Source organism: Heterodontus francisci, chromosome 9, assembly GCF_036365525.1.
Source record: "Heterodontus francisci isolate sHetFra1 chromosome 9, sHetFra1.hap1, whole genome shotgun sequence".
NCBI lineage: Eukaryota > Metazoa > Chordata > Chondrichthyes > Heterodontiformes > Heterodontidae > Heterodontus > Heterodontus francisci.
Window position 1 is genome coordinate 105,468,308 of NC_090379.1, and position 13,908 is coordinate 105,482,215.

At 44.8% G+C, this 13,908-nt stretch overlaps 1 protein-coding gene across 3 annotated transcripts in view; it reads right to left on the minus strand.

Moving 5' to 3' along the window:
- Positions 1-13,908, minus strand: part of plekhh1 (pleckstrin homology domain containing, family H (with MyTH4 domain) member 1) — a 155,090-nt gene that overhangs the window by 104,489 nt on the left and 36,693 nt on the right. For 2 of the 3 annotated variants that reach the window (XM_068039624.1, XM_068039622.1), the window contains exon 2: positions 12,023-12,199. The exons of the other annotated variant lie outside the window; for it this stretch is intronic. In XM_068039624.1, the coding sequence (XP_067895725.1) occupies positions 12,023-12,148 (126 nt within the window). In that variant the 5' untranslated portion in view covers positions 12,149-12,199. The remainder of the gene's footprint in view (positions 1-12,022; positions 12,200-13,908) is intronic. 3 annotated transcript variants of the gene reach the window in all.

Sequence of the window (13,908 nt, forward strand, 5' to 3'; positions counted from 1 at the left end):
AGCTACTGACTCCATTCCTCTCCCTGGCAACTGTCTGAGACTGCACTGGATTGTTCACAAACTTAGTGACAAATTTGACACCAACATGAGTTTCCGACTACATATTCGCGGCAACATTAAGACTACTTGTTTTCACCTCTAGAACATTGCCAGACTTCGCCATTGCTTCAGCTCATCTGCTGCTGAAACCCTCATTCGTGTCTTTGTGATCTCCAGACTTGACTATTACAACGCACTCTTAGCTGGTCTCCCACATTCCACCCTCTTTAAAATGGAGGTCACGCAAAACCCTGCTCTGCGTGTCCTAACATGCAAGAAGTCCCGTTCCCCTATCACCCCTGCATTCACTGTCCAATATTAGCTTCAGATCAAGCAAAACCTTGATTTTAAAATTATCATCCTTGTTTTTAACTCCCTCCATGGCCTTGCCCCTCCCTATCTCTGTAATCTCCTCCAACCCAACAACCCTCAGAATTATAAAAGCAAAATACTGCGGATGCTGGAAATCTGAAATAAAAACAAGAAATGTTGGAAATACTCAGCAGGTCTGGCAGCATCTGTGGAGAGAGAAGCAGAGTTAACGTTTCAGGTCAGTGACCTTTCTTCAGAACTCTTAACCCTCAGAGTTATCTGTGCTCATCTAATTCTGGCATCTTGAGTATCCTGGTTTTAATTGCTTCACCATTGGTGGCCACCCCTTCAGTTGCCTCAGCTCCAAGCTCTGGAATACCCTCCCTACACCTCTCCATCTCTCTACCTCACTTTCCTCCTTTAAAACGCTCCTTAAAACCTACCTCTTTGACCAAGCTTTTGGACAGCTGACCTAATGTCTCCTTATGTGGCTCAGTGTTATATTTTATTTTATTATGCTCCTGTGAAATGCCTTGGGATATTTTATTACATTAAAGGTGCTATATAAATCTAAGTTGTTGTTGTTGTTATTGTTGAAAGCTTTAACAAGGTCTAGAGCTGAGTGGTCTTGTGCAACCCAAACTGAGCATTGGTGAGCAGGTTATTGGTGAGTAGGTACCACTTGGTAACACTGTTGTCGACACCTTCTGTCACTTTGCTGACAATTGAGAGTAGACTGATGGAGTGAATCGAATTGGCTGAAAATTGGAATCTGTGATGCTGGGAACCTCAAGAAGAGGTCAAGATGGATCATCCACTTGGTAGTTCTGGCTTCAGCCTTGTCTTTAGTTAGCAGTGATGTGCTGGGCTCTGCCATCATTGAGGATGGGGATATTTGTGGATCCTGTTACTCTGGTTAGTTGTTTAAGTTCCCACCACCATTCACGACTGGATGTGGTTGCACTACAGAGCTTTGATCTGACCCGTTGGTTGTGGAATCGCTTTGCTCTGTTTATAGAATGCCACTTCCACTGTTTAGCATGCTTACAGTCCTGTATTGTAGCTTCACCAGGTTGGCACCTTATTTTTGGCTACACCTGGTGCTGCTCCTGACATGCTCTCCTACACTCTCCATTGAAACCAGGGTTGATCCTCCTGGCTTGTTGGTAATGGTAGAGCCAAGGATACACAGGACAAAAAGGTTAAAATTGTGGTGGAGTACAAGTCTGCTGCTGATGGCCCTCTGTGTCTCAGATGCCCAGTTTTGAGCTGCTGGATCTGTTCTGAATCTATCTCATCTAGCACGGTGGTAGTGCCACACAATATGATGGAGGATGTCCTCAGTATACCACTGTGCTGACATCTCTGGTGGGTCTGGACTGCTGGTAGAACAGGACATACCCAGGGATAGTGATTGCCTTCCCGAAAGGACATTAGTGAACCAGATGGGTTTTTACAACAATCCAGTAGTTTTGTGGTCACCATTACTGACATTAGCTTTTTATTCCAGGTTTATTTAATTAAGTTTAAATTCCCCAGCTGTCATGGTGGGATTTGAATTCTTGTCTCTGGATTACTTGTCCAGTAACATTACCACTATTCCCTATACATTTCCACCCTTGCTTCCCTCAGTAACCTAGGATGCATTCCATCTGGAAGGGGTGACTTTTTTTACTTGGAGGGTTTCCAACCTTTTAAGTGCCTACTCCTTATCAATCGATATTCTATCCAATATCGTTATCCACTACCTCCTCTTGTACTGCTTCATTGGCTGCATCCTCTTCTCTAACAAGAACAGATGCAAAGTACTCATTTAGTACCTCAGCCATGCCCTCCACCTCCATAATAAGCCCCACCCTTTCTTTGATTACCCTTTTACTATTTATGTGCTTAAAAGGACTTTTGAGTTTGTTTTTATGTTAGCTGCTAATCTACTCTCACACTCTCATTAGCCCCCTTATTCCCTTTCTTTTAAGATCTCCTTTGTACTCTCTCCATTCAACTTGTTTCTCTATTGTATTATGAACCTTACAATTCTCATAAACCTTTTTCTGACTCATTTTAATCTCTATTTCTTTAGTCAACCAGGGAGTTCTAGCTTTGGATACCCTTCCTTTCCCCCTCATGTCTGCTGTGTACCTGAACCATCTCTTCTGAAAGCCTCCCAGTATGTAATTAAATTTGGCCACCAATTTTTGATTCCATTCCAGCTGGGCCAAATCCCTTTTCAACTCATTGAAGTTAGCCCTCCTCCAGTGAAGTATTTTTGAGGTTGATTGTACCTTGCGTTTTTCCATTATTATTCTAATCCTGGTGATAAAAAAATTTCATCTGGCTGTTCCCCTTTCCCCCCTCAAAATGTTCTGCACCCTCTTAGTGATATAATTGATACTGGCACCAGGGAAGTAATATACCACATGGACTAATGCTGCTAATTGCAGAAACGCTTATCTAGTCCCCTGGCTGTTAATCCCTATGACCACTGTATTTCTACACTTTGTGGTGCCCTCCTGTGCAGTCATTTAACCCACAGCATCGCGGATGTGCTCTAGACTGTACACTCCTGGAGTGTCGTCGGCCTCACTGGTATTCAGCACTGATAACCAGGTCCTCGCAGTTAGGACTGATCATATTCCCAAGGCGATGTGACTTGCATGACTGGCAGTGTGACTTTGAAACCTACTTGTGATTGATAGCTTTATTTAATAGTTTGACTTAATTCCTTTTTTCCATGTAGATTGGAACTGTGGCCGGTTATTTACACACACACACACACACACACACACACACACACACACACACACACACACACACACACACACACACACACACACACACACACACACACACACACACACACACACACACACACCGACCTCCCATGCTCAACACAGAAGCCCATTTCCATAGCAATCCAGCCCACATGGGGTTAACCCCAGTACCATTTCCACTGTGTGCCCAAACATTACAATGGATTCATTGTTCACCCTGTGATCTGCCATCCCAGATCATTTCTCCTGTGCCCAACACAAAAGTCCACTACCACAGCAATCCAGGCTACACAGGGTTAACCCCCCACCTCCCACCACCCCAACTCCAAGCCTGTAGCATTGTGTGCCGAAACAGTACAATGGGTTCATTGTTCACCCTGTGACCTGCTCTACTAGATCACCTCTCCCTTGCCACTTCCCCAGGCTCAATGTAACTTCCCAACAACTGAAATGTGACCTTCTGCATGAAAAGCAAAGAGAGGGCTATAACTGTAGCTTTCAATAATGTCTCTTTAGTACAATTCTACTTTGCCAGGCAGCTAAAGGCTCAGCATTTGTAGAGTGCTCGATAAAAGCCCTCGAAAACAGAGGCCTAGCGTAAACTAAAGAGATCTACTTCAGCTTCAAAATCATTCTTATTTTGAAATAGGGACTGTGACTTGAGTAAATCATTGTAATCTTCCGCAGTCTGCAGTGTTTGCTTTTGCTTCTGTTTAAGTTTATTTTCTTAAAACTTGTAAGTGGAAGTGCAACAGACTTGGGAGGAAGAGCTGACTTTGGGCCCATGGTTCCCAAAGCCCGCCAGTACTGAGGGTATTCCTTCGGTCATGTGCCAGGGATGAGGGATTTCAGTTATGTGGAGAGACTAGAGAAACAGGGATTGTTGCCCATTAGAACAGAGAAAGTTATGGTGAGAATTAATGGGACTGTTCAAAATTATGAAGGGTTTCGGTTGAGTAGATAAAGGGAAAACATTTCCACGGGCAGGTGGGTCGATTAGCAGATGACACAGATTTAAGATAATTGGCAAATAAACTGGAGGGGGTGGAGACGGGAAGAGATGAGAAGTTTTTTTTTTACGCAGTGAGTTGTTATAATTTGGAATGCATTGCCTGAGAGAGTGGTGAAAGCAAATTCAGTAATAACTTTCAAAAAGGAATTGGATAAACACTTGGAAAGGAAACATTTGCAGAGCTATTTGGGAAGAGTGAGGGTAGGGATATTTGGATATTTGTTTCAATGAGCTTGCATGGGTGCAATGGACCGAATGGCCTCCTTCTGAGCTGTAAGATTCTCTAATTCTATGTCTGGGTCGGTTGTAGGCTCACCGATAGAAACTAGTTGCTATGATTAGGCAACAACTCCATTATTGTAATATCATGAAAATACCAGGATGGTAGAGGATGAAATAGATATACGTTGATCTTTTATTTTCTACAATTCCTATGCTGCTATGTAATCACCTTGATTTGTACCTATAGTCAGAGTTCAGCTACCTATCAGTCAGAGGGATCCAGAGCATACACTGGTAACTGCGTACCATTTCCAACACACGTCTAAACAACAATTCAGATTTATATAGTGCCTTAGACATAGAAAAACATCCAAAATGTGCTTCATAGGAATGTTAACAGGCAAAATTTGACACTGAGCTGCATAATAGGACAGGTGACTAAAAGCTTGAACAAAGAAGTCAGTTTTCAGGAGTGTCGTAATGAAGGAGAGGGAGGCAGAGAGATGGAGATGTTTAGGCCCCAGGTAGCTGAAGGCACAGCCGCCAATGGTGGAGCGATTAAACTTGAGGCTGCTCAAGTTATCTCGGAGGGCCGGCGGAGGTTACAGAGATAGGGAACGGCAAGGACATGGAGGGATTTTTAATCAAGGATAAACAAGGATAAAAATTTGATTAAACAGTATAAAGGGTTTATTGTTCACCTTGTGACCTGCCACCACAGTTCAATTTGTGCACAAGGTCACGTTTCAATTAATAGAGAATGTAGGCACAAGAAAGAAATTAGCCTGCAGCAAGCTCAACTCGGAACAGGGCCTTAGAGGCAAACACTGTGAAAACCACATTGCCAGCAGAGCAAGTGGAAGCCATGCTGCTTTGTACCACCAAAGGCATAGAGAAAATCAACTCTGGGAGGTAGAGCTGCTTGCCTCTGAAGGCACATGCATGGCCTCTGACACAGCACTGCCTCTGAAAGCAAGGAACGAGGAGAGGAAGGAACTCGCATCTTTCATAATCTCAGAATGTCCCAAAGTGCTTCACAACCAATGAAGTACTTTTTGAAGTGTTGTCACTGTTGTAATGTAAGGAAACACAGCGGGCATTTTGTGCACAACAGCAAGCTCCCACATAAGCTACACTTTTGAACCTGATCTATGCTGTATTTGATCTGACCATATTTGTTGGGACACAATTGAAATAGATTTACACTGCGTGTAATCTGAGCCATGATGAACCTGGCAATGCTCGATGGAACAGTGTAAAACAAGGAGTCTAAACTTTTAATCTCCGTTAACTGTGACGGTGCATACCATTGAGACTCAGGGAGGGGCCACGTGCATGGTTTAAATCCACGTTTCCAGCAATATGCAGAGATCTTGGTGTTCTGATGTACCCACTTATGAGAGAATAGCACTAATAACAGCCCTTTCCAAATCTCCAGACCCACAAAATTCAAACCTTACCAAGCTCAGACACAAAATGAAAATAGAACAGTCAGCCTTGATTAGGAAGGGCTGCACACAGCCGACAGCTTACAGTCATTTAACTTGTGCCAATCCTCAACGGGAGGCACCCAATACAGACACAGCGCAGGGAAAAAGCTTGGAAAAAATCTTTTGGCATTCCCCAGCACCAACATCCCTCACTTCAATGAGTTGAAAAATTCTTCAGAAGAAGAAACAAAAGAGGGAGATCAAAAGGAATCTTGCCTCTGGTGGTAGGAGCTCAGTCCTGGAGGCGTAACTCCTTCATTCCGAAACCACTGACATAATAACCCAGCATTTAGGGTAATTGCCATTGCCGTTCCCATCCTGACACCTCCTTTGGTAGACTCTATGTCTAATTATAGAATGGAACCATTGGAGAATCTGGCATTAATCAGTTCCCAGTGATTATAGTCTGAGAGGGAGAAAGAAAACTAATTTCAGACCCCGCCAGCATTGAATGCTTGGAAAACATGGAACCTTCCAAACCATCCTGACAGCAACTTGACGCCAGCACACTGGGTGTGTTCTTAACCATTCACAATCCTATTCGGACCACATGTACAAAGAAAGAAATTTTCACCGATACAGTGGCTTTCAGAATCTCAGGTCGCTCCCAAAGAGAGCTTTACAGCCACTGAATTACTTTTGAACTGCTGTCAATTGCAATGGGTGAGGATGGGCGGGGGGATGGGGGTTGGTGGAGGTGTGAAACTGGACAGCCAATTTGTGCACGACAAGGTCCCACAAACAGCAATGAAATAAATGAACAGAAATGTATTTTTTTTGTGACGTTGGTTGATGGATAAATATTGGTCAGGACACTGGGTAGATCTCCCCTGATCTTATTCATATAGTGCCATATTGATCTTTTACATCCACCTGACAGGACAGACAGGACCTCAGTTTAATGTTTCATCCGAAAGGAGGCTCTTCCAACATTGCAGCACTTCCTCAGTGTTGTTCTAAAGTGTTAGAATGAACAACGCGCTCAATAATTTTACCCAGTTCACCAGCTTAAACATCCACTTCCTTCACCACCGGTGTACTGGGCTACAGTATATACTATCTACAGAACACAATGCAGTAACTCACCAAAGCTTCTTCAGCAACACCTCCCAAACCTTCAACCTCCACACCCAGACAGACAAGGGGAGCAGGTGTAAGGGAACACCATCTCTTCCATGTCACACACTATCCTGACTTAAACATATATCGCCATTCCTTCATTGTCACTTGGCCAAAATCCTGGAACTCCCTATCTAACAGCACTGTGGGAGTACCCTCACCACACGGACTACAGCAGCAAGAAGGCAACTCACCATCACCTTCTCAAGGGCAATTAGGGATAGGCAATAAATGCCAGCCTTGCCCACATCCCAAGAATGATTTTTTTTAAAACTCTCTGAAGTGGGACTTGAACCTATGACTCAGAGACAAGAATGCTAGCACTGAGCCAAGGCTGACACCTGACAAGTATGGTTGAGTGGTCTCTATAATACTGTATGTCTTATACAGCGCTATTAAGAAAAACAGTTGCCAGGAGGTTTGGAACAAAATCCTATCCCATACATAGAGAATTAGTTACAGCCTGACCTACAAACACATGTACAGTTTTAACAAGATATAGTTAAAGTGTAACATGATCAGCCACTATAATATCCAAGCTCACAACTGGGCTATCATCAGTCAGACTTTTGGTAAAGCGGTGGATAGAGATGACTGGGGTGCAGGCCCAAATCCAGATTATCAGGGCTGTTTTCTGAAAGAACCTAACTCTACTACCCACCAAGACTGGCCACTCATCCCCACAGGACATGCTGTCAGATCTTCCTGCTTCGGACCACGACACACCCTACACTTTGCACAAAGTCACCACTCAATCTCCATGTCCTGTCTGATGACTCAAGAACATTTGATTTCACAAAAGCATTTGTAAAAACTTCCATTAATTTGTTGATGCCCACATCAGTGTCACACTGCACATCCCATGGAGCAAGTGGGTAATTTAATCCCCTTGTCCAAGTGAAGAAGCAACACTTTCCTTCCTTACTATTTTGACTAGAGGGCATTCGGACCCTCCTGTGGTGTCTATAAAACTGGGACAGTCATTCTTGATTTAATATTTGCCACATTCAGTTGGGTTCCACATAATCTTTAGGACCTGGCTCAGTTCCACTGGGTTCTATATAACCTATAGGAGCTGGTTTAATCCCATTGGGTTCTATATGACCTACAGTCTACAGGAGTTCTTTACCTTTATCTCTCTAGTGCCTTTGATAGGAACAACTACACCATTCTCCTCCAATACTTCTCCTCCATTATCCACCACAGTGGAACTGCCCCCGTCTTCATTTGACTTTTACTTATCCATTTCTAGCTAAAGTATCTTCAGCGATCTCATCTCTTTTCACCTTAGTCACTTTGGCAGTTCTCCCAAGGACCAATCATTGGGGGCCCCCCCTCCTCTTCCTCAGCTACATGCTGCCCCTTGGCTACATCATATGCATAATTGGAAGATGCCTAGCTCTAAAACTCAACCAACTCTATGTTGCCAAACTGCATGCCTGACACCCAGCCTTGCAAGAGCCATAATTTTCTCCAGCTAACCGTTGGGAAGACTGAAGGCATAGTTTTTGGCCCTGTTACAAACTCTGTACCTTTGCCATTGGCTCCATCTCCCTCCCCAGCTACTGTTTCTCAACAGTGGTATTCCACTCCAACCCCATATCATCTCCATCACAAAAAAATGTCTACCTCCATTTCTGTATCATCTACCTCGGCCCTTATCTCCGTTCTGAGATCCTCTTTCATGTCTTTGTCGCCTTTACATTCAACTATCCTCTTGCCCAGCCTCCTATTTTCAATCCTTTGCAAGCCTCAGCTTGTCTAACACTCTGCTGCTTGTATTTTATCATTAGGATCATTAGGAACAGGGGTAGGCCATTCTGCTCCTTGGGCCTGTTCAGCCATTCAATTAGATCATGGCTGATCTGTGTCTTAACTCCATATCCCTTGATACCCTTACCCAACAAAACACCATTCAATCTCACGCTTGAAAGCTCCAATTGTCCCCCCAACATCTACAGCCTTTTGGATGAAAGAATTCCAGATTTCTACCATCCTTTGTGTCAAAAAGATACTTCATGATTTCACTCCTGAATGGCTTACCTCTAATTTTAAGATTATGTCCCCTTCTTGATTTCCCCACTGCAGGAATTTGACTTTATCAAATTCTGTTAGCATTTTCAAGACCTTGTTCAGATCACCGCTTAATATTCTATATTCAAGGGAATAAAAGCCAAGTTTATACAACCTGTTTTCTTAATATAATCTTCCAGGCCACTGGTATCTCATATTAACACCTATTCACCCAACACCCTTCACCTCGCTGAATTACATTGGCTCCCATTCCCTGAACTATCTCTGTAGTATCCGATAGTGCTACAACGCCCCAACAAATTCTTTGTTCCTCTAACTCCAGATTCAGCTCCATTCACCATCCCTTTGTCCCACCATTGACAGCTGTGTCTTTGGCTGCTTCGGCTTCCCTCTCTGGAATTCACTCCCCAAAGCCTTCCACCTTTTCATTTCCCTTCCTTCCTGGAAACATATCTCTTTGACCAAGCATTTTGACACTCCTCTCACTATCTCCTTCAATGGCTCAGCATCCTTCTGTTTCCTTGTACCTTGGTACATTTCTTCTATATTAATGGCACTGAATAATTGCAAATTGTTGCTGTTAGTTCTACATATGCTACCACAAAATCTAGGTAAATCTCTTTGGAGTCTATATGACCTACAGGAGCTAGATCAGTCATTATGGATTCTAAAACTTATAGGACCAGTCCCATTGGTGTTCAATTTGACCAACATTTGATCTGTTCACAATGAATTCAAAATATATAAAAAGAGAAAGACTCGCATTTATATAGCGCCTTTCACAACCTCAGAATATCTCCTCAATCTTTACAGCCAATTAAGTACTTTTTGAAGTGCAGTCACTATTGTAATGTAAGAAATATGGCAGCCAATTTGTGCACAGAAAGTTTCCCCAATCTCAGTGCAGTACTGACAGTGTCAGCCTAGATTTTGTGCTCTAGTCTCTGAAGTGGGACTTGAACCCACAACCTTCTGATTCAGAGGTGAGAGTATTTACATAATAATATAATATAATGGTATTGTCAATACAATCTTCTCATGACCTGCATTACTAATGAGTATAGAATCTCCCGCACAAGTAGAGATGGGCGAGGTTGCGGTCTTTGATTTCCCGCAGCCCAGTCATTGGTCATGGAGCCTCTGGCTCCGACGGTCACCCGGCCTGGCGCCAAGAGGCCACCCCCAGTGAGCTGGCAGCCTCCGCACAAGGCTGGGGCTTGCTCCAACACTGGTAAAACAACAGCGGCAGCACAAAACGGCCCTTGAATGGGATCTTAATTGGCTGCTCGTTTCTGTGGAGTGGGCAGCCAACCCTGGTCCCCGCCTGCCCCTGGAAAAGCCCCCGGAGGTGGCAATGCATTGGGAAGCCGTTCTGACATGGCTCCCTTCTATTTCCCCGGCCCACCTGCTCCCGATCCTGTCTCAATGTGGCCTGGAAAATTCAGCCCCATGAGTTCAAATGCCACCAGGGCAGTTGAGAATTTGAATTCAGCTTAAAAGAACCTGGAAGTAAACAGCTGGTGCCAATAAAAGTGACCGTGAAGCTGTTGGATTGTTGTTAAAAAACCCAACTCGTTCACTAAGGTCCTTTGGTCAAAGAAACCTGCCATAGGAACATAGGAGCAGGAGGAGGCCATTCAGCCCCTCAAGCCTGCTCCGCCATTCAACTAGATCATGGCCGATCTTCTACTGCAATGTCATTTTCCCGAACTATCCCCATATCCCTGGATATCTTGAATATCTTTACCAAGTCTGGCCTATGTGTCACTCCAGAGCCACACAAACATGGTTGACTCTTCACTGCCCTCTGCGGCAGCTTACGTAGCCAGTCAGCCGCATCAAGCTGCTACAAAAAGAATAAGGACGATCACATGGACTGAAGCTCACCACCACTTCTTAGGGCAACAAGGGAAGGGCAGGAAATGCTGACACTGCCAGCGACCACCATATCGCAAGAATTAGTTTTCAACATGTTGACGAAGTAGATTTAACTCATTGGTACAGTGTAGGGAATATCAAAATTTGCACCAATATACTTAATATAATACACTTCCTGTGTCAAATATTTAAATCACCATCTGCAATTGCCATTCAATTCCACAAGCAAGTCTGTTCTAGAGTCCTAAAATTCTCTTGAAAACAATTTAGCTCCTTGCTCAAAAAGAGAGTAGGAGGGAGCAAGCAGCAGATAAGGTAGTTCAGATCAAGCAAGAAAGACCCACTGTGCAGACTTGATAAGCCGAATGACCTGCGTCTGGGGGGGTCACATTCTCTCATTAAACATATATGCAATCCCTGTCACAAACATCATCCTGGGGCACCGTAAAGACAGTCTGGCCTACCTCTCGAAAGGGAGGGAAATATCTCTCGGCTTATATAACTCGGGGGAAAAGACAAAAAACAGGAAAGGATTTCTTGCAGAGTTGGCCTACCCCACAAATGGTGAATCATGATTCGTTTTGATAAAGTAAATAAGGAGAAACTATTTTCATTGGCATAAAGGCTGGGAAGCAGAGGACACAGATGTTAGGTGATTGGCAAAGGAATCAGAGATGACAAAAAAAAACATTTTTTTTACACAGCAAGTTATCATCTTGAACGCACTGCCTGAAAGGGTGATGGAAGCAAGTTCAGTTGTAACTTTCAAAAGAGAATTGGATAACTACTTGAAGGAAGAAAATTTGCAGGACTATGGTGAAAAAGTAGGGGATTGGAATAAATTGGATAGCTCTACCAAAGAGCCAGCACAGGCACGATGGGCCAAATGGCCTCCTCATGTGTTGTATCATTCTATGATTCTACGATCACTGTGCACCTGAATTCCAGGAAAGAGGCAAAGCAGCAAGAAAATTGACACATTCACACATTTACCCGACTCTGCGATCCTTAAAGACTTCAAACTTGACTTTGAGAGTGCGGTTCAAAATTAGCGGAGAGCACACTCGGGAAAACGGACTGTCTGGTCAGGAACATCCTCCCGTCCCCACCGCACTGCCCCCCACCCACCCCCCCACACCGCTCACCTTTTCGCCCAACAGTTCCCGGATCTTGCCCGCCTGCAGCCGAAACCTGAAAAGTTGGGATTCCAGCGTCATGCACCGCTTCTCCCAACTGAAGCCACCGTTGCCATTCTCTGCCACTGTCTCCATGGTAACTAGCTCTCACCAGTGGTGGGGGCGCGTCCTCGAGGTTCTTCAACCCTGCAAACATAGCACTGTCACAATTCAGAGAGAACCAAGACTACAATGACAGTTGGAGATTTCTCGTAGTTATGGAAGGAATGAAAGGAGGGAAGAAGGGAAGGAAAGCTAGAATGGGCCTCAGTCTAATCTGGAAGATGGCACCTTCAATACTGCGGCACTCCCTCAGCACTGCACTGAAGCGCCAGCCGAGGTTTTGTGCTGAAGTCTCCGAAGGTGGGCTGACTCGGAGATGAGAGTGCTATCCACTGATCAACAACTAACAAGAGTGATAAAAAGTGCCCAGGGAGCCCCCAATGGCCCAGTGGCTGAATGGATCTTGTAGTGTGCTACTCAGTCATACACACCAGGAAGGGCCGACATGCAATTTGCAGTGAGTTAGCCAGGTTTAGCTGGATAGACTGTCAGAACTTCTATGCCTTGCCTCAACATACTTACACTGGAGGAGGGAGGGTTCATAGAATTACACAGAATATACAGAATATACAGCACAGAAACGGATAATTTGACCCAATCAGTCCATGTCAACGTTTGTGCTTCACTCGAGTCTCCTCCCATCCTCCCTCATTTAACTGTCAGCGTAACGCTCTATTCTTTTCTCCATCGTATGCTTATCTAGCTTCCCTTGAAATGTATCTGTACTATTTGCCTCAAAAACTTCCTGTGGTAGCGAATTCCACATTTGCACCATTCTTTGGGTAAAGAAGTTTCTTCCCTTTCGGATTTCTTAGTGACAACCTTATATTGATGGCTTCCAGTTATGCTCTTCACCAGAAGTGGAAACATTGGGCTGGATTTTGCTCTCCTCCTGACATCGGGCTCCATGGTGGTGGGGGAGTGGGGGTGGGGGGTGGGCACCAGAAGGTCAGAGCAGCAGTGGCCCGTCACCGATCCCAAAGCCGGGTCTGCCGGGCCCGATCTTCCTGGTGGCGGGGAAGCTCTGTGGCAGGCCCTCCGCTGCTCTGCGACAGGAACTGACTTTACATATTTAAATTAGCTGTTTGCATTAATTAAAATCCAATCCACAGCGATCTTACCTGCAGTTCCAGATCATCAGTGTGACGGGCGGCACTCACGTGCCTTCACTTTCCCGTCCAGGGAAAACTGGCTCCATCGAGATGGGAAAGGGGGGAGCTCTGCATTTGCAGTGTGGGAGGGAGGTGTGGGGAGGGGTGAACTCTGCACTTAGTGCAGTTGGAGGCAGAAGGGGTCAACTCTGCATTGGTAGTGTAGTTGGCGGGGGGGGGGGGAATGGGCAAATATGTATTTTTGGTGTAATTGGAGGGGGGATGGGGAAACGCTGCAGTTTCCTCACAGGACTGGTGGCCCTTTAAAAATGGCACCAGCAGCTGCACATAAACAGTTGACGCCGATCATGGCGTCACCGAGGCCGTCCCCACCACTTGATTCGGGGTGTGGGGGGGAGGGGGCATGCCCTGCATATGATAATTGAGCTGCTGGGCTCGAGATCGCAGCGGTGTCTCAGCCGCCATTTTTTTTTAAACGCCCGCCACCACGAGTGACAGCAGGACCACTAGATTCAGCCTGCTCTCTCTGTGTCTATACTCTATCAAAACCTTTCATTATTTTAAAGACCTCAACTAGGTCACCCCTTTGCCCCCTCTTTTCAAGAGAATAGAGACCCAGCCTGTTCATCCTTTTCTGATAGTTAAAACCTTGCAGCTCTGGTATTATCCTTGTAAATCATT